Source organism: Purpureocillium lilacinum (genome assembly GCF_023168085.1).
Source record: "Purpureocillium lilacinum CBS 284.36 DNA, scaffold_3, whole genome shotgun sequence".
NCBI classification, from domain to species: Eukaryota; Fungi; Ascomycota; class Sordariomycetes; order Hypocreales; family Ophiocordycipitaceae; genus Purpureocillium; species Purpureocillium lilacinum.
The window spans coordinates 183,031-209,521 of NW_027072113.1; the positions used below are offsets into that span (position 1 = coordinate 183,031).

The following is a 26,491-nucleotide window of genomic DNA, read 5'->3' on the forward strand; positions in this document are numbered from 1 at the left end:
GACAAGGTCCAGTCCTGACATGACGGTAGAATGAGGGGGTGCTGGTGGTACAGGGCTGCGGAGCGACGTCAGCTCTGTAGATATATAAGTCATCTCGCGAAGTATTCTTGCACGTAAAAGTATAGTAGCAACAATGAATGTGTATTGCGACTTGCAAGACTACCGGATGACTGAAGCAGCATGCGCAGAGCTACTTCAGCTCGAGTCTATACAGTGACTCGATGCTCCGTGATCCTGCCTCCTGAAGGTCTGAGGTCTCCATTGTAAGCACAATCCCCTACATCCCCAAGCGCCGCTCAAAGAGCATCGAGCCCGGCATACACGGGCCCCCCGGCAGCGGTGATTAAAGAAACGGAATTTGATGATCAATGCAATGAATTATCACGCAATCAAAGGAAGAGAATCGACATCGTCTGAGCAGCCTCAACATAAAGACTTTGCTTTGCCTGCACTCGAGACAATGGCATGTGCTAACACCGAGTACATGGCAGATTTACTGAATAAACCGAAGGCATGGGACACAAAAGGGAACGGGCTTTAGGGCGAAATGTTTGACAGAAGAAAGACTGTAAATGACTCAAATGACTGCCAAACTGGCAAACAAAACACGCTATCATTGCTTTTGCTTTACAAATTCCTCTGTTACTTCCGAGCCAGCATCTCACGTAACGCTTCCACCTCGGCTTCACGCCTCGCTAGCTGCAGCTTCAGCTCGTCCCGTTCGCCCGTCACTTCGCCGAGGGCCTGCTCGAGATCCGAGATGCGGTCGAGACGCTTCTGGCGATACTTACGGGCAGCCATGGTGTTGCGCTGTCGCTTGAGGACAGTCTCGGCGTCCTCCTCGGCGGGAGGAGAGTGCGACTGCTTGCGCTTGTTGGAGCCAGTGCTGGAGGGGGAAAGGGGGAGGCTGCTTTGCGGCTGCTGGTGAGAATATGTGCGAGATGGGGCATGGACGGAAGATGCTGGTGTGGCGGAAGATGAAGAGGAGTCGACGGCGATGGTGGCCGCGTCAGGTGCTTGTGCGAAATATGGCTGGTGATTCGCGCGGGTCGTGGTGGTTCTGCTGGTGGGGTTGATGTGATCCTGCGGGTGGAGGGCGCGACGGTGGGAGATGCTGTGGTGCTGCAGGCCAGTGGAGGTGCCCAGGAAGGCATTCTGGTGGCTGCCGTGGGCAAACATGTCGTGGTGATGTTGAGAGTGTCCATCACCTGGGGAGCCTGTAAGCGGCTGCCCACGGGCATATATAGCCGAGGAGGGCTTACCACTCGGCTCCAAGCCATGACTGTGCACCGCGCCGAAGAGCCCCATGGCAGCCATATCCTGTTCGTCTACGGCAAAAGGCCCGTCTGTCGGGCTCAAGCCTAGGATGTCCTGGATGAGCTGCTCCTCGGGTGACGACTGGAGCGAGGCGCTGTTGGAGTTGGGCGCCGAGTCGAAGAAGTCGAGGGGGCTGAGCTGGAAGAGGCTGTTGTTGTCGGGGTGCTGCTCCGCGAAGAGTTCCGGAGCAACGGCTGCGGCGTCTTCCAACGGCCAGAGGGATGCGGTAGAGACGGAGGAATCGAGGTTGAGTGAAGCAGGATCGACGGCGTCCTCCCCCAGGTCGGACGGGAGAAACAGGGACCACCACGGCGGTTGACTACCAGGGTGGTTCTGGGATCTTTCGCTGCTGCGGCCTGAAGAAGCCCACGGCCTGCTGACGAGCTGCGACTGCGGTGTTGTCTGCGGTCGCGTCCATTGGCTCAAGTTACAGCGCCTCTCCCTAGATCTGGAGAGGCTGGTGCGTCTTCTCCTTTAGATGGAGGACGAGGGGTTTGAGGATGGGGCAAGAGACGGATAAAAAGCCCGTTCTCTTGGTGGGCGATGAAGTCGATGGGCCGCTTCGTGACTGAAGCTGGTGATGATGGAAGAGAAGAGAAGCGTTCCAAGGGAATCGGCATCTGTCCTTTTTAAGCAGGAGAGGTCGTCAGCGGGGCGAGCCCGGCCGAAAACTGTCGCACTGTGGACGACTTCTCGGTCCCAGTTTTTCGCTCCCGCGCTGCGGCGTCTTGTCTTTCCCCCAACCCCTGTTGCAACCCACCAGTGCCTCACCCGCTGCAGGTATGAGTCACAGCCCGCGACGGCGCGAATTGGCTCTGTTTCGCGCCGCAATGGGCATGCTTTCTTTCTCGAATTCGCGATTCTGACAGTCGTAATTGGCTCAATGGGACGTTGTTTTCTGGGGCAGGTCTCGCAGACTGGCGTTGCTCACCGCGCACAGAGTTCTTTGGTGGATGTCGGCGTGTCCGCTCTGCTGTCAAGCCGGAGAGTCGTTGTCTGCTAGACTCGTGCCAGGGGCTCGCTCGGAATGGCCCCCACGGATCTGAGCCTGGCGGCGCAGCTGGTGCGGTCAGTCGTCAACGTCCGAGATGATCACCGCCTTGCAGAGCGCCCGGTATCCCTTAATCCAGTAAGTGTGAAGCTTGTGTAGATTCGAGAAGGGTGATCCCAGAAGCGAATCTCGTTGGCGCTTATTAGCCAAGACAGCAAGACAGCCTCTTGGACGCGGCGCCGTTCAGCCTGAGCCGCGGCATGTGCCAGACTGGGTACATGCCTCACCGTTCTTCTTGTCTGCTGCAACGGACAGTGGGGACGGCAAGACAAGACCCCATTGTGTTCAATGCGGTAGCCCTGAGTTGTGGGTGATTATCTGCACTCTATCGCAGGTCATGGGCATCGCCCTCAGGCCCAGAGTTCATAGTCACTGTCCTCCAATTCGCAACGCGAGGCATCTCATGACGCTCGTTACATCGCCTCTCGCCGTGGATCCTGCACCCGAGCCAGTTCCAGCATCAGCCTATAAACATACACAGCCCGATCCTCCGCCCGCAAAGCGCGCCGCGCCCACGCCCGTCCCGCGTCTGCAACCGCCCTCGCCCTCTTCCGCCCCGTCGCACTGCCCGTCAGCCAGTTCACCAGCTCGGGGAGCTCCTCCATGCCCAGGCTCACGGGGACGTAGTGCACCCACGCGGCGAGGCGCTCGTCGTGCCACTCGCGCAGCAGTGTCTGCTTCAGCGGCGCGGACCGCGACGCCAGCAGCTTGCCGAACCGCCCGCTGATGCCGTTGCCGTCAGTGTCGAAGGCGAGGCGCGACCGCAGCGCTGCGTCCTTGTCCGCCCACGGCCGCCCCCGGAAGTAGCTGCGCTGCGCGCCGCACGCGGGCCCGTCGCATTGGAAGATGCGCGTGAAAGCCACGTCCCACAACCGGCTGTTGAGAAACGACGATGCCACGCGCCGTACTGCCCCGTTGGCACCTTCGCGGAGGTACCAGTGTGTCTCGCTTTCGCTGCCGAGGCCCTGCGCCAGTGCCACGAACCGTTGCCGATGGAACGACTTCCATAAATTATAGGCGCCCATGGCGTACCCGCCCGTCGTAGAACCCGCCCAGTATAGGTTGTTGTGTTTTCTTTCCCACGAGACGTCTCGCGACTCGTTGTATAGAAACTCGCTCTCATTGTATGCAGGACTTGGAAAGAGCACGTCGCCCATGGTCGATAGCGCCCCCGTGGAAAGTACCGGCACCGTTCCGCGTATCAGAGTAAAAGACGTCGGGCTCTCGAGCATGCCATGCATGTGGCCATATCCTTGCCGACAAAGATCCTTATCCCTGCGCGCGTTCGTCACAAACGGCATGCCGGCCGTGTCGAGTTGCTCTTTCCTGACTTCCTGCAAAGCCATCCCCCGTTCCTGCGAGGTCCTCAGCTGTTCCTGTGGGCAGTTCTCAATAAGATCGTGCAAAGCCGAATCGTGTCCGAAGCGCCTCACTTTAATCCGCTCGTCTCCGGTAAACATTTTAGGGTTCGGCAGCATGACACGCGGCTCATCTAGGTGGTTGGCCAGAAATTGGATGTCTGGGATCGATTCTCGCACATTGACACCCCCAAGCACAAGACTCAGCGACTCTCCGATATGCCTGTCAAACGAACGATGATCATTGCGACATGTGGTGCTGCCAGTAGTTCCTTGGAACTCGCACGACCACAAGTTTATGTCGTCGGCGGCGACGGCTTCCCGCATCGCTTCCCGGACCCTTCGTCCACTCAGTTTAAGAAAAGGCGCGATGGCCTCGTGTATCATGTCGAACTCGTCGATAATTGCTGAGTTATGGGCGATCGCATAGTTGAACCATGACTCGAAGCCTGGGGGCGGGCTCAACCCATAGCGGTGGCGATATTCTTTCTCTGCGGCAGTGTAGTTACGCGATTGTCGCTCAAGCATCGCTTCGAATCTTGCCGTCGCCGTGCGAGCAAGGCCCTCAACGGGATGATGGGCACCTGGCAGGAACACAGTCGACATGTAGATGTCGTACACGTTGGCCAGAAAGGGCCAGATCGGGACCAATGCCAACGCCCACAAGACGCCAGTCTTCTTGGCATTCTTTGGGAGCAGGCGAGTTGTTTGTGCCAACGATAGGACTGAGGCCACGACGTGTCGCGAAGCATAGATGTCGGAAATCTGGATGTATGGATTTCGAGAGGCCGCGATCGAGAAGGTGCCGATGGTCGAAGCAATGGTCCACGAAGAGTACCTGGTCTTGCAGTTTTCTCAAGTCAGCACAAGGGGAGCTTCTTTGGATTTGGGACGCCGCATCATACCGATTTAAAGATGAGGAGCCAAGCCAATGCCTTGAAGAAACCAACGACTGCCGTTCGCGCCCAGGAGTCATTCGGTGCGTGGAACCCGAATGTTCGAATCAAGAGTGCGACGACCAAGGCTGGCACAATTCGAAATGCCCACGAATATGCCACCTCTTCGATATCGACACCGTCAGCTGGGTCAGGATCCTCGAACTCTCCACGCCCCTCTTCGTTTATCGTGCTGGCGGTGGCCTGTGGCGTTGAAAGAGCTAGATACGACGCGTAGAGTATGCCCGCAACACCAACGCACACCACAAAGGATATAACGCTTGTTCCATGAGAGCGTGCGAGGGCGAAGCAAGAAAACGCAGCCACCAATGCGCTTGTCGGTAGGGAGAGCAGGCTGAGCAAGGGCGGAGACTCGGTCTTGTCGAGATTGCTCAAGTGCGGAATTCGGGCAAGGAGAAGGGGCGTCAGGGCGGGCTGGACACAGTCAAGTTGGCGTCAGCGACGAAGGCTTCATGTCCGAAGGAGAGAATTTGCATACGAAGAGAACGACAATGTGTTCCTCGGAGCGGTACCAGGTCGCGGCGGTGAGGGCCAGAGCAAACAGCAAGGCCGTCTTCGGACGGTTCGACGTTGGGATCGAGGGTTTGGCAGCAGCAAACCTCGAACGCGGCTCGTCGGTGATACCAAACTGGCGAAAGAACTTAACCAGAAGGGGGAGTGCAGTCCACGCAAGGACTTCAGAAGACAGCTCGACGTCTCGCGTGGCCAGCCGTTGCGCAACAGCGCCGCACAAGAGCGCCGCTCCCGTCACGGCGACCGAACGCGAGGCTCGCGGATGCTTATCCATGGGCGAGCACACGCGGCGGGTGCAGCCGCCCACGAGCTGTCGGCGAAAACCCAGTCGTGGAAGGAGCAAGGGACATGAACGCGGGAAGGCTTGCGCCTCGACGGACGGATGTGACGCGGGACAGGTGCTCGCCGGCCCATTCTTGGCTGTGTAACAGCACATTCACAGGAAGCGAGACGGAACGGCGGGGGCATAATCCTCCTACTACGCGCAGCATGGCATGGCCAACTGCTGTAATGCAACCAACTCTATCCAAGGGTACGAATGTGCCAGCATCCATCCAGGGCAAGCGTGCGTTTGATTCGCACTTGCTGGGCGCAATGTGTTGGTCACCCCCTGGTGCGGTGGCGCTCGCCCAACAGCAGAGACGAGCAACACCATCGCAATGACGGGTCGTTGTCGGCGGTTGCCCCTGACGGGTCCTAACGGCACGCGGGGCGAGCATTACATGGGTCCTCTGCCCACCACGGGCATCGGGCATGACAACGACGGTGGCAGTCGGGCATACCCGGTGTTGATCATGTTTATGCGTCGTTGCGGATGAAGAACCGTGGCTGAGCGGCCCGACAGGCCTTGTTCGGTTGACCCTTGTCCCTCTGTGGCTGAGCCGTCTCTGATCTAAGTTACTTTGTACTCCATCCCTGCTCAAACATCATCCTTTCCGTCTCAAGACTCGCCGACCACTCGCGAATTGCAGCCGCGTTTTAAAAGCGGCTCTTTGCAGCGGCAACGGAGGGTGTGTCTGTTGTGCCTGCGAGACGCGCACGTGTCGCAAGTGCGAAAAGTCACAGAGATGAGTCTGTACAGTGCTGCTGCCCGTGACGTTAAAACGCCGCTGCATTGGGGCGTTGTTGGTTCCGCGTACAGGCACCGGTTGGCTCCCCACAGGCACTTTCGCCTCGGACCTCAAACTCAACCCATGTGTAGCATACGCAGCGCTTCCTAATCCGTCAATAAAAGGTACCATGTGAGGCTTCGAATGGGACTGAGCACTACCGACATCAGCAAGTAGGTATTGTGGCGGGCCGCTCTTTGCGACCCGGGCGAGGGCTACATCAATGACGCGGTCCACGAGCGCCTTTATCGCTCACAATCCCTCGTTCTCGTGGCCAACGTGTAATAATGAGAGGTCCGCGAGAGATCCAGAACGCCGGGGTCCAACATGACATGTAAGACCTAATTTCGTCGCTTGATCGCCCGATCGCGGGGCCACATGGATTTGCGGCCCAGGTCTTGCTATGAAGTAAGGATCATTCAGTCGACACGCGTGAGGCCGTTGCAGGGGTCTGAAGCCAAACACCATCGTCGCCTGCCAATCACGTTTGGCCAGCCGATGAAAGTGCCGATGATAAGATGGCTTGCGGTGCAAGAACTTCGGACCCGCGCGGCTGCACTCCACGCGCTGGGGTAGTTGGCTCTGTTCCAGTCAGTTTCTGGTTATCTGGAGAGAAGACATTGAGCGTATTGTATACTTGTCATGGTGTATTTTAAATACATCCAAGGGCGCGCCCTGGAATTCCTACTTCTTTCCATTCGCGGGTGTCCAGCTCATCTTAGTATCCGCGTATTCAACGAGACGAAGGATTCGTCCCAAAGCGACCGTCGATGGCGCTAGAATACCAATTACGCGGCATTCACTATATGCTCAGCTCTAGTGTCAACTAGTATGTGCAGCGACACTATCTTCCCCATTTCGCGATAGCTGGACAGATCTACTGGACATTCCGCGCTTTGGAGTGGAAGCCAACGTACTGGTGGCCCGTGAGACGTCAGGCCCAGTTTACCATGCGCGGCGAGTTCGTTGGGGGCCCCGTGACGAGGTGCTTGAAACCCAGGGCGTCTGAAGTCTGCAACGATGTGTACTCGCGCTGGGCGCAAGGATCGCGCGCTGGTAGCACGCGGAGAGCGAGATGATGACTCGCAGGCGCATGATGTCATTGAGTAGGGCACTGTGATGTTTCCCCGGCCGAGCATTGCACCGTTATACGTAACTTATTACAAATTGCAAGTCAAGCTCCATCCTGGTCTTCGAGGCGGGGAGTAACTCATGTCCGCCTCGGTCATTCGAGATGGGCTTATGTTCGCGTCGCCGCGGTCACCATTGGCTTTGACGAAGCCGGAGCACACTATGGAGTATGTGGTTTCGCTGACCTGGCGAGAAAATGCTTGTCGACATGGAAAAAGACGTACTGCTGGACCAGGTATCGCCGCTCGCCCTGCAAGTCCGGCGTCGAGGATGCTCGCCGTGAGGAGTAGGGCCACGTCCGGCATCGGAGCCTCTGGTCAAGGCACACGGGCATCGGTAATGCTCCCGGTCTGCTGATGCCAACGAAAGAGGAGGTCGCACATGTTCTCCCGCACGGAAAGGATCGCAGACGTATCCGAGCAGACACACGAAGCTTCGACATCGCCAACCGCTCCCCTCACTGCGCTCCCCTCGCTCCCGGATCCTAGCCACTCCGGGGCTCCTCACTCCGAACAACAAAACGTGTTCCGCCGACTCGGAAACTCGGCGAGATCTATTCACGTCACCGCCTAATGGCATCCCCATATCTCGCTGGCGCCCCCATGTGACCAGCTGAGCCACCGTGCAGGCCACGGCCGCAGCTGAGGTATAAGTGCGCCGGTCGTTCCGGGGTAGGCGACTTCAAACCGCCACGCCCACGGCCCTAGCAGCAAGCACACCAGTCGACGATGATGAAGCTGCGGGCGTTTATTTTCGTTTTCATGATGCTGATGCTCGGCGGCGCAGAGGCCTGCAAGTGTATGATGGGCGACACGCCGATGCACGTCGAAACGCGATACTGCTGCGTCGAGGTCGGCGGGTTCCCTCGCGGCCACGACTGTCCCGCCGGCACGATATCCAAACACCTCTCGGCTTTTTCAGATTGCTGCAAGTCAATGGAGAGGGGCTTCAAGTCGGACTGCAGGTGCCCAAAGGGCTGCTGGTGATGGACAGCGACAACGGGACGAGACACGAACCGAGAGCCACTTGACAGCAATTCGTCGTCATGCTACAGCCGTTTGCGTGGGACGGATAGAGATATCGTATGAGTCTCTGCGGCTCGCCGAGCATTGCGCCCTGCATTTCACCACGGACTATCGAGATGCTATTGCATTGCAAAAGTTGTACTCCGCCACCAAGACACCAAAAGCGTCCTGGTACGGCTTCCGGGCAGGAGGGTGGACTTAAGCAACTACAAGTCTGAGTGGCGGCCTACGGCGACGACGCGGAGTGCATGAGCCCGCGGCAGCATCATCGATAAGCGCGCTGAGAGGAGTTCATAACGATGCTAGCTCTACACGAGATGCAGGGCCAGAAACGAGCGAAGGGTTGATTGCAATTGCAGTCATCACCTCTGCTCGTTCTACGCCGGCGCATTCTTGGCCGAGGTCCTCTCTGGCATACCTTCACCAGTCAGGGATCCCGCGCCTCGATGCCGAAGCGCGCCGCAAGTCAATTTTCGACACTGATCGCGAAGGAAGCCCGATTTCGGGTTCAGAACTTGCGGCGACACAACATCTTCCAACAAGATGTACACTCCTCGTGTGAAGGCGGCCAATGGGGAGGGGATGACCTTGTTCGCGACACGCGCGGGGCTCTACGCGGGACCAGGAGATCATGAGCCGATTCAGTCCCTTGCAGCAGATGACAGGTGCTTTGGCTGCGCGTGGAGTGCGGGTTCCCACGGACGCACTAGCTGCATTGCGACAGAATAAGTGATGCGTCATAAGAAACGCGTCGGATGAGCGATTGCCTTGGTCCAGGAGTCGACTAGCCTGTGCCCTGCCCATTCGGCTGGCATTGAGCTCTCGTCTCCATCTCATCCAGAGCCGATCAAGAGCTCGCCTTATACCAGTTTGATACATATTGCCAGAGCCAGCATGGCCTACTATTATCGCACTTCATTCTCCCTGAACTGCCTTTTGTCCTCATGTTCTCGATCCCGTCGGCGATTAGGCTTCTATTCTGCAAGGCGCGAATGCCCAACCGGCATGGTGTGACCACCAGCACGATGCAGGCGATTGCCCTTTCGATCCTCGCGCAGCCGCCGCTTAGGACAATTCGTGTGCATGCCTGCAATGTTGTCGTTCATGTCGTGTCTTGGGGGATGACAACAGCCGCATGTCATGTAGCACCAGGGCAGTTGAGTGGCAGATGCTGCCAGCGCTCTCATCCGTCGTAGCCTGGCATCTGCTGCTGCTGCTGCTGCTGCAATCATGCGAGCCCGGAGTGAAAGTAGGAGGGCTGCGCTATCAAGACATTCGCGAACCCACCCAAGTTGGGGCAAGCAAAAAACAGAGGACCTGTGTCCGTCAGACAGCGACTTGACATCCTGGCGACCTCATATTCGCGGCTCGCCCTTCGCGCCTCAGCGTTGTGCTTTTACTTCAACGCAGTCCCATCGCAAGCACGCGTCTCACGCAGTCGAAATGAAGCTCAATCCCTCGTTTGCCCTAGTTATCGGCACTTGCTGCACTACTGTCACCGGCTGTCATTGTTTCTCGAGCGTCGGAATCAACACTGAGGCTACAAAGGCCTGCTGCCGAGAGGCTGGACAGGAACCAAGCGGTCATGAATGCATGTTCGGCATCGGTTACGGCGACGAGATATTTAGCAACTGCTGCCGCAGCTATGGATGTCGAATGGACTGTCGCTGCCCCATAGGCTGCGACTGAAGCAGCGCGTAGCATGGGGCACGATGAAGGACACAGGGCCAGCCGGTGCTGCCTGACTGGGGTTATAGGAGACTCGACGCGTCTAGTCAGGTTGTCTACGTGGCAGATCTTTGAGATCGCGGAAGGATTAATCCCCTCAGTACTTGGTGTAGTCTCGAGCGATTGCGTCTGGTGCTCTTTTCTCAATTCTGACTACAACGACTCTCTCGGAACTTATGGCTGGACGTGGAAGCAAATGTTGTCTCCTTCGGGTTTGTCGAGCAAAGAGAAGGAAGATCGGCACGCCAGATAATATATTGTTGGCAAAGCACGGGGTGAAGCTGCCTGCAAACAGAGGTTGCCGGCACGCATGCATCTCGCCGGCACCTTGTCGGGGTCAAGTCTCGCCAAAGCCGACGGCAACGGGATCTGCCCTTGCGGCTCCTACGGTGCCCTCAACAGCTTTTGCCTCCCGACCACGGATAACTGTACTCCATACAAGCGCAAAGCATTGATGAAAGCCGTACCTGAGGAACAAAGCTCAGCCGCGAGTATGCATGTGTCTACCCGGTCTAACGCTTGTCGCGCCATCAACCGTCTTGAGGCGATCGCCCGCTTCGTCGATGGCCCCGTTCAACTGCCCGCTGACGTCTCTCTCTGTCACGATCATGCCGTCCCTCGACTGGAGTCTCACCACCCTAATCTCCATTAATGACCCCTTCCCGCCCGGCTCATTCTCGCGATGCGTGAGACTCCGTCAGACGATCGTTGCCGCAAGCCGTGTCCGTTTCTTTCTTTACCCGGCCACACACAGGCGGGCAGGTCTCATCACGTCAACGCTGGGCCTGGTCACGGCCATCCACCCAGCTCCAGTCGTCCATGGGCCATCACAAGACAAGGCCGATTATGACAGCGTAGTAGCTCCATAACAGAATCCGCTCATCACGCTACGCATCTGTCAGTGTAACTGTTAGCAATTCACCTTTGTTTCTCGAATCTCGGAAAACAATGGGGGGCCGGCTGTGCCAAACCACACTGCCAACTAGCCCCCCCTGTCCGCCAGCCGCGTTGCCTGCCCCGAGCTCGACGGCCCAGCCGCCAGCCGGCTTCTCTGGTGTTCCCGGCAGGCAACTCGCCACAACGCCAACACCAACACCAAACAACCGCCCAACGCAGCCAGTCACAGGGCAAAGGGCACGGCGCAGCTCTGGGCTCCTCCTCCCTCCTGACCCCCCGAGACACGCACCGCCTCAGGGTCGAGCCCGCTCTCTTTTCTCTCCTCAACGGAGACTATTTTCCCTCGGGCACCATTTACCATCATTATTGCTTTTTTGTGTGGCGGCTGAAGGCCAAGTGTCGGCTCAAGCGGAGACGGGGAAATGGGCATGATTCTTGGTACTCTTATGACTGGGGCGGCTCATCCAGCAACCGTACGACGACTGGACTGCCATGGAAAGTATAACTAACAGTCCCCCTCCACCCCCAGGCTGCCGTACCCAACCCTGAAACTCCGAATGTTCGCTTCTCGCACATCATCTTTTATGCAAACCCTGCTCGACGCCTAACGTATGTCCTCGCCCTATATCCCAGCGGCGGGCGTCTCCTCCTTCGCCATGCATCCTACGTACAGATTGCCGACATGATGTCCAAAAGACCCTGCGAGCCCTCGATCACACAGGGCTCACCGACTTCCGACTTCGACTTCGACCTCGACTTCGACTCCGATCTCGACTCCGCGCCCGACTTGAACCTCGAATGCGAACTTGACAACGCTTCCAATCATCACCGCCCCGTCCACCGCCGTTCGAGATAGCGCAGCGGCACGTACACCAGCGCGGCCAGCACAAAGGCCACCTCGAAGCCAATGTCGCCCGTCGTCTCGGCGATCGGCCCCGTCCACCACACCTGGTCCATGCACGGCACCACGAGCCCGAAGCACGCGATGCCCGCCGTGATGGCCGCCGCGCCCCAGGGCAGCCGCGACGCGTCGCTCCAGATCGAGGCGTCGTACGCCACGGCGTACGGCAGCCGCCGGCGGAACGCGAGGTGCTCGGCGCCCACGATGCCCACAAACGCGGCCGACCAGTACCCGATGAGGGCGACAAAGTTTTCGAGGTTGAGGAAGAAGTCGTCGACGGCGGTGATGGCCACGGGGATGACGATGGCCGTGATGATGATGCTGAAGACGTACCGCGGCACGCGCGCCAGCCACGGCACCAGCGTCTGGAAGTTGAGCGTGATGGCGTAAAAGGTGCCGCACGTGTTGCCCAGCAGCGTCAGCGACAGCACCACGACGACAAACTTGCCGAAGCCGCCTGCGCTGGCCAGCATGCCCGCCAGCGCGCCGCCCACGAGGTTCTCGTCGTACCGCCGCTCCCAGTCCGGGTTGTTGGGGATGGCGCCCGCGACGGCCGCGCCGAGCGTCATGAGCAGCACCGTCGGGATCAACAGGCCCCAGTACGTGTAGTGGAAGACGCGCCAGCCCGGCACGCGCGGGTCAAAGTACGTCGTCAGGTCGCTCGCGATGGCCGCCCACGGGATCTGGTAGCTGGCGACAATCATGCCAAAGTTGAGCACCTGGCGCGCCGAGGGCGACTCGGCGGGCTCCGTCTGGCGCGTGAGGCCGGAGCCACCGACGCCGGCCGTGATGGTGATGGCGATGAGCGCCACGGCGAAGGCGTACGTTTCGAAGATGTGCAGCACCTTGAAGCCGGCAAACGAGACGAGCAGCGACAGCAGCGCGATGATGATGATGCCCGCGTTGGGCGTCAGGTCGCCCTCGGACACGGCCGCGAGGCACTGGCCGCCGACGACGCAGATGACGACGGTGAAGCCGGTCAGGGTCGCGAGGTTGAGCAGCACGGGTATCGACACGATGTATCGGCTATTGCAGCACCATAATCAGCTTCCATGTCGCCTCTCGAGATCCAGCGACTACCGAGGAAATACGCACCCGAAGCTATACCGCGCCTGAATCATCTGGCGCATGCCCGTCTTGGGCCCCAGCACGGCCAGGGCCCCCGGCGCCAGCGTCGACAGCAGGGAGAAGAAGAGAATGACGAGCGACGAGTCTCGCAGGCTCAGGCCATAGACGGCCGGGCCCAGCATGCCAAAGGTGATGCCGAGGATGTTGGAGTTGATGGAGAACCAGACGGTGAAGATGTTGAAGAAGCGCGTGTTGGTGCGCTGGTCGAGCGGCAACGGGCGGATGCCGTTCTCCTCGACCCGCCCCATGCGCAGCACCTTGTGTATCAGCGAGGGCGACGATGTCGACGACGTCGAGGAGGCGTCGTCGCCGGGCGCCCGGAGGGGAGGCTGGTGGTGATGGCCCCCGAGACGCTTCTCGGCGGCGGCGTCGTCCGGCGGCAGGCCGTGCTCGGCGTCGGCGGCCATTGTCGTGTGGTCGTCGCGGTCCGGACGCGGTCGTCGACGGGGCAGTAGAGGAGGGCTCTGCGATGCAGAGCGCGGGAGGATGGCGGCGGCTGGAGCAAGAGGAAGAGCGACGAAAGACGTAGGCACGCCGCCGGCGACGATGAGGATTCGACTCAGCGCTCCGTAGGCGCCCCGGGCAGTCGCTGGGATCCGATGGTGGAGTGCCCGCGGGTGCGCCCTTGCGCTGTACCGCCACCCACTACCACCCAGCCTTGCAGCGCTGCACCACCCAACCCGCGCCGCCGCTTGGCGACGGTGGAGCACTGACCACTGCAAGAAATGTTTCTGCAGCGCTGCGGCCGTCGGGCGACGCCAGTCCAGCGCCAATGCGACCCGTAGACTCGCTGCAACGGTGGCGCCGGCCACTCGCTACAGGCGAACCGTCCAGGGCTCTCGGCAGCCCCTCCAGGTGACCCAGTCACCGCTGTAGCACTCTCTGGACCCTCCTTGCATCCCACCCAAGCCACCCTCCTGCAGAAGAAAATCTCATCAATTGGGAATCGTCGCCGCCGCTGGGCTTCCGTCGAGCAGGTCCGTGCGTCCTACTCCTTCTGTCGGCTACCGGTCGCCCGCAGCCGGCCTTAGCCGCCCCATGTTCGTCCGTTATCGCACTCGCGTATATTTTTCATCTCGAGTCATTGCTACCCTACGCTGGCTGGACACACAATGTGACGAGCACATGACGCTGGACTGGCTCGCTGGTCTGTATCATGCTCTCTGATAGCCATGTTGCACGGTCGTATTACGATACATCCCGTGTCTGCTCAATCCCCATGCTGCCGTTCGCGGCTGCAGCACTGCCTCAAGTTTGGTTGCTAGGATCCAACTGCGACTTCATCGCGTCGTACGAGCCATCAGGGAACAGATAAAAGCAGATTACCAATGCCTGTAATCAGACCAAAAACGGTTCATGATCCGTGTCCATCTTAGAGTACTAAAGGGCCTGTATCTCTTAGTGGTCTGATCTTCTGCTATCATGTCGCATTCGCATCGCGTCCTTGCGTCTATTAAGGCTGCACAAGGAAACTCTCTGCCATCTAGTCCCATGTCCCGGCCAGGGTCTGTGATCCTGAAACATATCCTGGCGTCCTGCAGGTCGTATGGTATGATGAGGAGTATTTTGACTTGTCTTCCCTCCGTCACGACTCAATGCTGCCCGTACTTCGTGTCCGCTGCGAATCGAGTGAGGCGCAATCTGCATATCTGCAAGGTCGCAGTCGCCAACTTCATCAACTTGCCAGAGCTTCACGCCGGGCCTGCTGCCTTGCCCCGGAAAAACACAGACAGCCCGCCCATCAGCGCCCCCAGCATCTCGCTGTCCGTCGAGGCGCCTGCGGCCCCCATGCCCTCCCGGATCCACCCCGGCAGCTTCGCCCGGATCCGCTCCGTGCCGTACCGCCGGTCTGCCAGCACAATCGCCGCGTAGTCGCCCCGGTGCCGGATCGCCCGCCCGATGCTCTGGTTCACCGCCCTCATGCACGCATTTTCGTAGAAGTCTCGCGCCGCCGCCTTGGCCCGCGACGTCGCCTCCTCCCGGCTCAGCGCCTGGCGTCGACCTTGCCCGTCGGAATGCGTCGTCGTTGTCGTTGCCTCTGCTGTTCCTGTACTGTCCGACGATGCCATGAGCGCCGCCAGTGTCGTTGTCTCAATGTACTCCATCTTGGCCTTCCACTCGGGTGATGCTGCGTTTGGGTATGGCAGTCCGACCACCACGACGCAGCGCCCCAGTCGGTCCGAGAAGTTGATGCCCTCGGACATCTTGCCGCCGACCACGCTCAGCAGCAGTGCCCCTCGTCCTGTAGCAGCCCGTGGCTTGTTCTTGTCTGCATCGTCGGCCTGCGTGCTGGGTCCCAAAATCGCTTCCGAATACTGCCGCAGCACCTGGTCGCTCGACCCCCCTCGCGTCTCCTGAAAGACTGCTTTGCGCGCTTGCAGCCGATCCCAGATCGTCGCGGCCTTGTCTCCTTTCTGTTCTCGCCACGCCTTCACGACTTCGTCCAGGTATCCGTAGCTAGGGAAGAACACCACCACACCGTCTGGCACCACCGCACACATGTTGAGCACCGCGAGCCCCAGCTGCTCCATGAGCGCCTTGTCCCTTCGCCGCTGGAAGCTAAACTCGAATGGCGCTCCTCCCGGCCGTGTCCCCGCTAGCACCCGCACGCACAGGTTCTCCCGCGGGATGACGTGCCCGCAGCTCAGCGTCGTGACCTTGGGCGCTGCCAGCGAAGGGAACAGGTGGTTGCGATAGTCGTCAAACGGCGACATGGTGCCTCCGGCGAGGATTACGGCGCGGGCGCTCGATGCGATCGACGAGAAGGCGTGTGTCGGTGACAGCAGGAGATACGAGAGCTGCACGTCGCCGCCTGTTTTCTGGTAAAAGATGCGTCCCTCGGAGCTGGGGTTGGTGAGGGCCACGAGAAACGACACCAGCGAGTGCAGGACAGGCGAGCTGGCCTTGGAGAGTGTCGCCTTGCCGCCATCCTCTTGCGCCTCCACGTGGGCCGCGTAGCCTTCAATCTTGTACGCCAGCTTCGATTCTTGGATGTATTGGATCAGCTCGTACATGTTGATCTGGTCGATGCCCTTGCGCCGAGTCAAGTCGTTGGGGTCGACGATGCCGTGCTCTTGCTGTGTCTGATTAGTATAGTCGACAACGGATCAATACAGAGCGATCGCGCTCACCTTGAAGCTCTTCGCGCTCTCCATCCACTCGCACAACCCATCAATTACTCGCCCGACTCGTCCCACATTCACCCGGTTCTCGCCTTTGAGCTTCTTGCCGAACCGCTTCACATACACACCCAACATGCCACGTCCCTTGCGCAAGTCGCTCAGTTTCAGCTCCGCCGCATGGACGTTGGCCACGGCGTCCATGATGTTGTGCGCCTCATCGATGATCACCACGTTGCCCTCCAACTTGATTCCTAACGCGTCCCGCGCGCTCTTCTGGAGGAGCAGTGGGTAGGGTAGCGTGATGATCTCCGCCCCAGGCAGCGCCGCGCGCGAGGCGTAGTATGGGCAAACAGCCAGCGACTTGCCCAGCTGATGCAGGTCCTCAATGTCTGGCAGCGTAGCCAGCGCCGTGTCGCGAAATTGATGCGTCTGGCTGAGGAGCTCCTCCCTGGGGACGTAGTCGCATTTCTTGCCGCCCTTGTTCTGCTGTAGCTCCGCGCAGCGGTCGTTGATGGCTTGCACCGAGCCCAGGCGTGATACCGAAGGGTTGATGCAGAGCCGCTGCCTTGACGAGAGGGGAAGCAGCTTGACCGCTTCCGATGCATTCTGCTGGTCTTTAGCTACGGATGACGGCAGCGATGGCGGGAACGACGGCCGACGCAGCTCCGTGATGAACTGCGACAGCTGCGAATGCGTCCTGGACGTGTAGTAGATCTACGAGGGTGTTACCATGTCGTCTTGCAGTCACCGAGCGAGCCTCGCACCTTGATCTCTTCCTCTAAAACGTCGTCATCCTCATCGCGCTTCTTGGGTGCGCCGAGGCCCATTCTTTCCAGGACCTCGCGCGACTCCTTGCTGAGCCCAGAGAGGGCATCCCGGGGGGCCGAGCCGCTACCGTCCCGGTCGTCGAGGAGCCATTCGGCGTCCTCGTCTTCTACGCTCTGTCGACCAGCTCCAGATGCCTGACGTTCGTCAATGCGGCGTCGTTTGCTGGCCCGATCTTCTCGTGCCCTCTCCTTGAGACGAATGTCCTCGAGACGCTTCTCCCGGTCCTCCCAGCGGCGGACCAGCTCGTCTCTCTTGCGCCGCAGGAGCTGGTCGATTAGCCACTGTGGCTCGTCCTTGTACGCCTCGCCGGCGTCTCGCAGTGCCGCTTCATGGCTGGTGGACTTGTAGTTCCGTAACCAGGTCAACGAGGCGCAGATCAGCGAGAGGGATTTGCCCTAAATTCTGTCAGCAACCTCCGGCGTCTATACACGGAGATGCACAGAGTCATTTATTCGCAACTTCCGCTCTCACATACCGTGCCAGTCGGGCTTTCCAGGATGCCGACCTGCCCGTCACCCACGTCGAGGACCCCGTAAACTGCCCTCATAAACTGCTCCTGAACATCGTATGGGGCATAAGGGTGGTGAAAGTCCAGCTCTCCGATCTGCCGCGTGGTGTCATCCACGCCATCGGTGTCATCCATAGTCGTGCATGTTCACGCGTTCCACGCATCAACACCCCGTGTTTGCACGATGAGTTCACCCGACAGGTCATTGGTGTTTCGCCCCGACGCGGTGGGGCAGGCCCGAGGGGTTCACCGCGGTGTGCCACGAAGTCACCTGACTCCACCCAGCCCCACCAGCGCACCGTCCAGACTCGCACTTCCCACATTAGGGCTGTGCTGCCCTCTCGCCTAACAATTTTCCGTTCCGAGCGTGCCCCAAGCCCCAGCAGGCGCAAAATCATAACCACCCACCTCATCGTCCGTCTTTGACGCAAAACAACGGAAAAGCGACAACCACCGCAGCCGTCGCCATGCCTACCCGAACCTCGAAGACCCGCAAGCAGTACGTTATATCCCGTGGACGAGCTGCACTACGAACGAATTGCCAGCGTCGATTGGCGTTTTTCCCGCCGTCGGTCGTCTGGCGGCGTTGGCAGCAAATCTCGAACTCGCCGTCCGTCCGCGAGGGCATCATGGGCTAACATTTTTCACTCACAGCCGCGGCCACGTCTCGCACGGCCACGGTCGCATCGGCAAGCACCGCAAGCACCCCGGTGGTCGTGGTCTGGCTGGTGGTCAGCACCACCACCGTACCAACATGGACAAGGTTCGAGCGAACGACGAGCAAACGAGATCGAGGAACGACGATGGCTGACTCTGGCGAAACAGTACCACCCTGGTTACTTCGGTAAGGTTGGTATGCGGTACTTCCACAAGCAGCAGAACCACTTCTGGAAGCCCGTCATCAACCTGGACAAGGTACATACATATTCCTCCAAACTCTCGCGAGCGATGGTCGAGGCGATTGGAAGAAGCGACGGGCGAGGTTGGACATGAAGGGCCACGGCGCCGATGCCGTTCAACCCGTCGCATTCGACTATTGCATTCGGCCATCGCATTCGCAGAGAAGCATTTTGACGAACCAACATGTACTGACTGGCTCTCCAGCTGTGGTCCCTCGTCCCGACCGAGACCCGTGAGGCCTACGTCGCTGGCCAGAAGAAGGACACCGTCCCTGTCCTCGACCTCCTGCCCCTCGGCTACTCCAAGGTCCTCGGCAAGGGCCGCCTGCCCGAAGTCCCCCTGGTCGTTCGCGCGAGATGGGTCAGCAAGCTGGCGGAGAAGAAGATCACGGAGGCCGGTGGCGTCGTCGAGCTGGTTGCGTAAATTCTTTTCCCCCACAGAGGAAAAAGTAGACGCGTGTAACGAGTGCATCAACAAGTCGGAGCCAAAAGCATGAAAACATTTTTGACAACCAAGCTGTTGAGAGCGCGGCACCGAGAAGACGGCGACGATGAACCAGGAGACGGAGTCGGGGACTTTTTCTATTGCTTGCGGGGAAACAATTGGGAGCCGGGTTTTTCTCAACGGGCGGGGAAAAAGGCAGCGGAGGAGACATCGTCGTCTCCCTCTGCTCCTCCCCATTCCGCGTATACACCCGCCAAAAGGCGTGCACTGGCAGGGGATGGGGGTCCGGTCGGTTTCGAGCATTGCATCAGGGACTCTTGAGACGGGAGTTTTGACGAATAAAATCATTTTCGCCCATATCCAGTCGTTACTGAGGTTGTGTCCTGTGACGTCGTTGGATGCTCCCTCCATGTGTCACGCGCGATATGTTGCATGCCATGGCAGTGTCTACGGCGTCACGTCGAGCCCAGACCACAAGGTGTTGGTCAAATCATCGCTACATTGCATTGCACTCCATCTAGTGCTAACGTGTGGTATCATATGGCCTCTGCCAAACGGCCCCTTTGCCCTGGCTCATTTGTCCTAGCACTTGCTTCCTGTCCGCGTTGTACTCGTCGAACCCGACAAGGTCATGTGCGAGGCCGAAGCCCCATCTGCTCCTCCAAAACGGCGTGCAGCTGGTCCGACCGCTCCTTATAGGCAAGGTCCGCCTCGGACAAGACCAGAAAATCGTGCTCAAGCGCCTCGGCGGCCGTGATGCGGCGCGAAGGATCCAGCTCCATGCACTGCTCGAGGAAGCGGACGGCGAGGCGCTCGTGCCTCGTCAAGGGCTTGTCCTCGGCGCGGCAGGTGCTCCAGAGGATGATCTTCTCCATGGTGAAGCCCTGGGTGCCAATAGTGGGGATCGTCGTCTCGAAAACGCAGCCGTGGAGCAGGCCAGCCGCCTTCATGCGCTTGGCGCCAAAGATGGTGGCAATCTCGATCATGGCCTCGACGTCGTCGGCCGAGTTGAAGAAGGGGAACCGCTTCGACAGGATGGTGAGGAGGATGACGCCGACGGACCAGATGTCAATGGCCGTGGACTGCTCGGTGCACTTGAAGAGCACTTCAGGCGCGCGGAAGCCTCTGGTGCCGGCGCGGTTGGCTCGGCGGGACGGGCGCGTGTCCGTCTTGGGATATCCCGGCTGGGCGCCGCCGGCAGCCGTGCCCGTCATCTGGGCCCAGGCGGATGCGCCCTGGCGCTGCTTGCGGACCTCGCGAGGCTCGTGGCACAGGCAGGGCTTGCAGTCGGAGCCCTCGCGCTCGGCGAGGCCAAAGTCAACGAGGACTCCGTGCTGGGTGGTGGGGTCGTAGAGGAAGTTGGTGGGCTTGATGTCGCGGTGGAGGATGCGATGGGCGTGGACGCTGCGCAGGGCGGTGAAGAGCGAGCGCAGGTAGATGACGATGTCCGGGATGGTCATGTCGCGGAAGTAGGAGCGGAAGTCGCCGTGGCGGAAGTAGGGGAGGATGGCGACGACCTGGTCTGTCTCGCGGAAGGCGGTGATGAGCGGGCAGACCGAGGGGCATCGGCGGAGGTCGTGGAGCAGCTCGAGCTCGTTGAGGATGCGCGCAGGGCTCGACGTCACGTAGATCTTCTTGATGGCGACGTAGCGCGGGCGCTTCGGCCGCCGTGGAGGGGAGGAGGCTTGCCGCCGTTGGTGGTTTTGTTGTTGCTGCTGGCGCTTGAGCGGCGGGGGCGTCCACTTGGACGCGTCGTCCTCGAGGTCCCAGCTGTTATCGTAGCGACCGTAGTCGAGGTCTTCGGCCTTGAAGACTGTGGAAAAGGTCCCTGTCGGTTGTTTAGCAGGACGGTACGACACAAAGAGGGTATCTGGAAGGGAACACACCCTCGCCGATGCGTTTTATCAGGCGATACTTGTCCCGGAAGCCGGGAAAGTCCTCGGTCAGTTTGTCCATGTCGGCCTGGACACTGCTCTCAATTTGCTCCTCGTCTGAAGCCTCGTCATCGTCGTCATCTTCCTCCTCTTGGTCTTGGTCCAGCCCCTCGTCGTCCTCGTCTTCCGGCTGGGCGCTCTCGGTGGCTTGTTGTGCGGCGTTGTCGTCGTCCTCCATGACCTCTGTCTCCTCTGTTCGGACGTCGACGGGCGGGATAGGCTGCTGGAACATGCCCTCAAAGGATACGGACGCCATGGTGGGCGGCGCGTGTGCGAGGAGTGTTGTTGTCGCCGCCCTTTGGTCGGTTTTCAGCTTTCGAACAATGCCTCTGGTCGTGTCGTCCCCTTCAATAACAGACAGGCTATGCAACGAAACGCCAGAGAATGCAATGCAATGCAATGCTCAAGGATGCAACCAGACCAATGCAAAACAGGGAGAGAAATGTCGTGCAGGGAGGATCCCGTTCCGCCTCTGGGTTCGTCTATGGAGGGGTTGCCCGGTGTGGTTTGTAATGTGTGAGGACGGTGGTGGTGGTGGGTGCAGGCGCAGGGATGGGCCGTTTGCGCGACGGTCCGCCCGGCGAGACGCGCCTGAGTTAGTGAGCTGCCTCCACTAAGAAAAATGGTGGTGCAGCGGGCGCACTTGGTGGGGTCAATGGACCGCGTCAGGCCCTGGACCGCCCGCCCGGGCGCCCGCCATTGGCGCTTTCGCACCATCTAAACAAAACAAAAACATCGGTTGCTGAGGGACGCACGCCGCTGTCTCCCATCACCACCTCCACCACAATCGGCATCACAGCCAGCATCAACACCGCAACCACGCGCAGACCCGTGGCTCAGTCGCATCGCGAGACGACTCGGACAGCGGCGACACCATCCTTTCTCGCGACAAGCTCGAGTGCTCACTGCGCAGCCGTCTCCCGCACAGAGCGACAACCACTTTACGCAGCCCCCCGCGCGTCTCGCGCGCCCCGTCGCCCGCCATGGCGACAATCAACTTCGACATCAACGATGCGCTCAAGCACTACATGTCGGATCCGACCACGATCCCGACGCCAGAGGCTGACGGCGCGCTTTTCGACTGCGAAAACGACCCCGAGGCCCTCACCAACCCCGTCATCAACCCCATCCTCAACCCCATTGTCGATGCCGTCGCCGACAACCCCGACGCCATCATGCGCGCGTCCAACATGGACTCGCTGCAGTTCCTTCTCAAGTATGCCCCCAGCAGACCCTCTGCCTTGAGGTATCCCTGTCTAACCCCCGATTCCCGCAGATACACGCAGTTCCTGCCGACGCACGCTCTCAGCAAGGTCTTCGATCTGGTCATGAGCGGCCTCAGCGCAGAGACCGACGCCATCCACAACGACATCGACTCGCCCGACGAGCAGGATGCTGTTCCCCACCATAAGCAGCTGCTCGAGATCTATGGCTTCCTCCTCCAGTGGACGATCGCCGCCGTCGAGACAAAGGCCGCCGAGAAGTCGTCTGCTGCGCCCGCGGCCAGAGGTCGTGGCAAGCCCAAGAAGGGTACCACCAGGGATGACTCCTGGGACTCCGCGACACAGCTTCAGTCGGCGCTCGACATCATGTGCAAGGTGCTGAAGCTGAAGCTGTCCAAGATCTTCCTCACGACCAGCGAGAGAGACACCTTCGTCGGCCTGCTCACCCGGCCCGTCTACATGATCCTCGAGAGCGAGCAGCGCACCAAGGCGACGCCCATCAGGATGCACTGCTTCAAGGTGCTTTGCATGGCCGTCAAACACCACGGTCATGGATACGCCGCGCAGATCAACGTAATCCAGAACCTCACGTACTTTGAGCACCTCTCCGAGCCCATGGCCGAGTTCATGCACATTCTCGCCGAGACCTACGACTACCCGCAGCTGGCCGACGAAGTCCTGCGCGAACTCAGTAACAAGGAGTTCAACTCCAATGACACGCGCGGGCCCAAGTCGGTCTCGGCCTTTATCGCTAAGCTATCGGAGCTGGCTCCCAGGCTGGTAATCAAGCAAATGACAATGCTGGCGAAGCAACTCGACAGCGAGTCGTATACGCTTCGCTGCGCCCTCATCGAAGTCTGCGGCAACATGATTGCCCACCTCAGCAAGCAAGATGAGCGCAGCGAGAATCACAAATCGCAGCTCAATGCCTTCTTCGACGTCCTCGAGGAGCGCTTCCTCGACATCAACCCCTACTGCCGCTGCAGGGCGCTGCAGGTCTACGCGAAGCTGTGCGACCTCGAACAAAAGTTCCCCAAACGGCGGCAGAAGGCGGCCGAGCTGGCGTGCCGCAGCCTCGAAGACAAGAGCAGCAATGTGCGCAGGAACGCCATCAAGCTTCTTGGCTCACTCATCAAGACCCATCCCTTCACCGTCATGCACGGCGCCCAACTATCTCGAAAGGAGTGGCAGGATCGCCACGACAAGGTCGAGGAGGAGCTCAACGCGCTGAAGCCGCCGCCTGGGATGCCCGGGTTCGGCGAGGACAAGGCCAACACCACCGTCGATAACGGGCTGATCGATGACGCGACCCAGATTGCCTCGCCCGAAAAGCCGAAGCCCATGAGCGACGAGGATAAGATCGCCGCCATCAAGAAGGCACAAGAAGAGGCAGCTACAAGCGAGGCCATCGAGAAGCTCACCCTCACCCGGCGGTATTACAACGAAGCGCTCAAATTCATCGACGTGCTTCACGACGCGACGGGTATCGTGTGCCAACTGCTCGGATCGAGGAACAAGAGCGAGGTGATTGAGGCTATCGACTACTTCGAGATTGGCGACGCCTACAACATCGAGCAGAACAAGGTCGGCATCAGGCGCATGCTGCGTCTCATCTGGACCAAGGGCAATAGCGACGAGGGCAAGGGCGTGCAGACTCACCTAATTGAGTGCTACCGAAGGCTATTCTTCGAGGCACCCGATACCTTCAGCCCCAATGATGCCGCCATCTATGTTGCGCGCAACATGATCAGTCTCACCTTTGGCGCGACACCCGCCGAGCTGACGTCGCTCGAGCAGCTGCTCGCCACTATGATGAAGGCGGGGATCATCCCTGAGGCGGTCGTGTCGAAGTTGTGGCAGGTCTACGGGGTCCAGAGGCGCGAGATGTCCAAGACGCAGCGACGCGGGGCCATCATCGTGCTGGGTATGCTAGCGACAGCCAGCCCCGAGATTGTGGTGGGCGAGATTGAGACGATGCTACGCACAGGTCTCGGGGGCCACGGCCGCAGCGATCTCCAGCTGGCCAAGTATACGTGCATCGCGCTGAGGAGGATCAACCCTCAGGGCCGGCAAGCCAAGGAGTCGACGGCCAAGTTCGCGCGCCTGCCCAACGACCATGCCGTCTGCGTCCGCCTGGCAGCTATCACCGAGGTGCCGTCGGACAGCAAGGAATGGTATGGTGTTGCCGAGCAGGCCATCAACGCCATTTACGCTGTCGCGAAGCACCCGGACACCCTATGCTCAGGCATTATCCGCCGCAAGACTCGCCAGGTGTTTGGCAACTCGGGCTCGCGATCATCGTCTCGCCCGACGACGAGCGACGAGACACAAGCCATGACGCAGGCGATGACGCAGGCCATCGACGTCGCGGATCCCACGGTGACGCAGATGCCGCAGTCGCAGGCGCAGACGCCGCCAAAGAAGCGCGACAATGCCATTGCGCTGTCGCAGCTGCTCTTCATCGTTGGCCACGTAGCCATCAAGCAGATTGTGCACCTCGAGCTGTGCGAGCTCGACTTTAAGCGGCGGAAGCAGGAGAAGGAGAAGCAGGCCAGCCAGAAGACGGACAAGGAGAAGGAGGACGCGGACGAGTTGGACCTCATCGGCGGCACGACCGAGGACGACTTCACCGAGGCCATGGCGCACATCCGGGAGCGCGAGCTGCTGTACGGGCCCAACTCGTTGCTGGCGCTGTTCGGGCCGCTCGTGTCGGAGATTTGCGCCAACAACAACATCTACGCGGACAAGGGCTTGCAGGCGGCGTCGACTCTGTGCCTGGCAAAGCTCATGTGCGTGTCGTCGGAGTACTGCGAAACGAACCTGCCGCTGCTCATCACCATCATGGAGCGGTCGCCCGACGCGACAGTGCGGTCCAACGCGGTGATTGCGCTGGGCGACATGGCGGTGTGCTTCAACCACCTGATTGACGAGAACACGGACTTCTTGTACCGGCGACTGGCGGACGACGACGCGTCGGTCAAGCGGACGTGCCTGATGACGCTGACGTTCCTGATCCTGGCGGGGCAGGTCAAGGTCAAGGGGCAGCTGGGCGAGATGGCCAAGTGCCTCGAGGACGAGGACCGGCGCATCGCGGACCTGGCGCGCATGTTCTTCACGGAGCTCAGCACCAAGGACAACGCCGTGTACAACCATTTCGTGGACATGTTCAGCCTGCTGAGCGCGGGTGGGCGGATGGACGAGGAGAGCTTCCGGCGCATCATCCGGTTCCTGCTCGGGTTTGTCGAAAAGGTGAGCATTCCTTCACCGGGTAGACACGATGAGGCTATTGAGGGTACATGGCTAATCATCTGCAAACAGGACAAGCACGCGAAGCAGCTGGCGGAGAAGCTGGCGGCGCGGTTGGCGCGGTGCGAGACGGAGCGGCAGTGGAACGACGTGGCGTTTGCGCTGGGGCTGCTGCCGCACAAGAACGAGGAGATTTCCAAGACGGTGTCGGAGGGGTTCAAGGTGGTGCAGGCGGCGGCGTAGTGAGGCGGAGGGGCTTGTGTGCGTGTGTATACGATGTGTACTTGTTTATATATATGACGAGGGAGCATCTGGGAGAGCTCTGGCGCTGGAAGGTCTTGGGCTACTGCGCCTGTATGATGATTTAATGAACGATATTTTGAAAATCCTGACGACTGAACTTGTGCGGTTTAGGGCAGGGTGTGTTTAGTCAGGTTTGTCTGTTGTTGTGGCTGTCAAAGAAGTGAGGCCGGAATTGCTACCTGACGATGCTGCTTGGAGGAGTCGCGAGTGCTGTTCTGGTCAAGGTCGCCACCCATAACGAATCGACGACGTTGACAAAGGATAAAATACAGTCGCATTGCGGATAGTATCTTTCTATTCTACGCAATTAATCGACGCGCGCTCTTCCCATCCGGCAATCTGGCCATCATCTGTCAAAATTATTCAGTGCAGGGTAGGCAGATGTGAGTCGCCGCGGACGCGGCAAATGAGAATCTGCCAATGATGACGACGGGACTGGGGCCACCTCTGGGCGGGACGGGCAGCTGATGGTGGTGGTGGTTTGGTGGTGCTATGCAGCCGCTGCAGGGGGGCGTCGGGCAGGCGGGAGGCGTGGGCGTCACTTGCAGGCCCCGAGTACAAAAGGACGGGGTGCTCCCCAGGCGCTGGATCCGTCCAAGAGCTCCGATTGAGAGGAGAGCTCAGCAATCTGCCGCACCCCATTGGCTGCCGCGCGCGACGCCACATCTTACCGCCGTTACCGATACAGCGCTGTACGTCAATTGTCCTCGTACCTGCTGCTCCTCTTGCGACGACCCGGCCGTGCACAGGGTCGTGGCTCGCGAATTGAAAACGGGCGTGCATCTTGCCTCGCTCGCAACGGTGGCCCATTGCATCATCGTCCGTTTTGGAACCTAGCCCAGCAGGCGCCACGCACACCGCGTGCCTCA

At 59.8% G+C, this 26,491-nt stretch overlaps 6 protein-coding genes across 6 annotated transcripts; 2 read left to right on the plus strand and 4 right to left on the minus strand.

Annotated features, from left to right (window-relative positions):
• Nucleotides 1–642: 642 nt before the first annotated feature.
• Nucleotides 643–5,469, minus strand: PLICBS_003922 (F-actin-capping protein subunit beta; the record flags this gene model as incomplete). Its single annotated transcript, XM_065600343.1, has 5 exons — nt 643–1,208; nt 1,263–1,673; nt 2,934–4,569; nt 4,632–5,096; nt 5,161–5,469. The coding sequence occupies 5 exons, from the start codon at nt 5,467–5,469 to the stop codon at nt 643–645; spliced, it is 3,387 nt and encodes a 1,128-aa protein (XP_065456415.1).
• Nucleotides 5,470–11,910: 6,441 nt separating this feature from the next.
• Nucleotides 11,911–13,521, minus strand: PLICBS_003923 (uncharacterized protein; the record flags this gene model as incomplete). The annotated part of the gene is made up of 2 exons (XM_065600344.1): nt 11,911–13,012; nt 13,082–13,521. 2 exons carry the CDS (start codon nt 13,519–13,521, stop codon nt 11,911–11,913), a joined length of 1,542 nt encoding a protein of 513 aa, XP_065456416.1.
• Nucleotides 13,522–14,805: 1,284 nt separating this feature from the next.
• Nucleotides 14,806–17,707, minus strand: PLICBS_003924 (ATP-dependent DNA helicase chl1; the record flags this gene model as incomplete). Its single annotated transcript, XM_018327966.2, has 4 exons — nt 14,806–16,191; nt 16,246–16,950; nt 17,001–17,459; nt 17,540–17,707. The coding sequence occupies 4 exons, from the start codon at nt 17,705–17,707 to the stop codon at nt 14,806–14,808; spliced, it is 2,718 nt and encodes a 905-aa protein (XP_018173484.2).
• A 332-nt stretch (nt 17,708–18,039) lies between these two features.
• Nucleotides 18,040–18,895, plus strand: PLICBS_003925 (60S ribosomal protein uL15; the record flags this gene model as incomplete). Its single annotated transcript, XM_018327967.2, has 4 exons — nt 18,040–18,071; nt 18,227–18,335; nt 18,398–18,487; nt 18,677–18,895. The coding sequence occupies 4 exons, from the start codon at nt 18,040–18,042 to the stop codon at nt 18,893–18,895; spliced, it is 450 nt and encodes a 149-aa protein (XP_018173485.1).
• Nucleotides 18,896–19,545: 650 nt separating this feature from the next.
• On the minus strand, nt 19,546–21,106 carry PLICBS_003926 (uncharacterized protein; the record flags this gene model as incomplete). Its single annotated transcript, XM_018327969.2, has 2 exons — nt 19,546–20,744; nt 20,803–21,106. 2 exons carry the CDS (start codon nt 21,104–21,106, stop codon nt 19,546–19,548), a joined length of 1,503 nt encoding a protein of 500 aa, XP_018173487.2.
• A 727-nt stretch (nt 21,107–21,833) lies between these two features.
• PLICBS_003927 (condensin complex subunit) lies at nt 21,834–25,562 on the plus strand (the record flags this gene model as incomplete). Its single annotated transcript, XM_018327970.2, has 3 exons — nt 21,834–22,066; nt 22,127–25,322; nt 25,392–25,562. The coding sequence occupies 3 exons, from the start codon at nt 21,834–21,836 to the stop codon at nt 25,560–25,562; spliced, it is 3,600 nt and encodes a 1,199-aa protein (XP_018173488.2).
• Between the last annotated feature and the right edge of the window lie 929 nt (nt 25,563–26,491).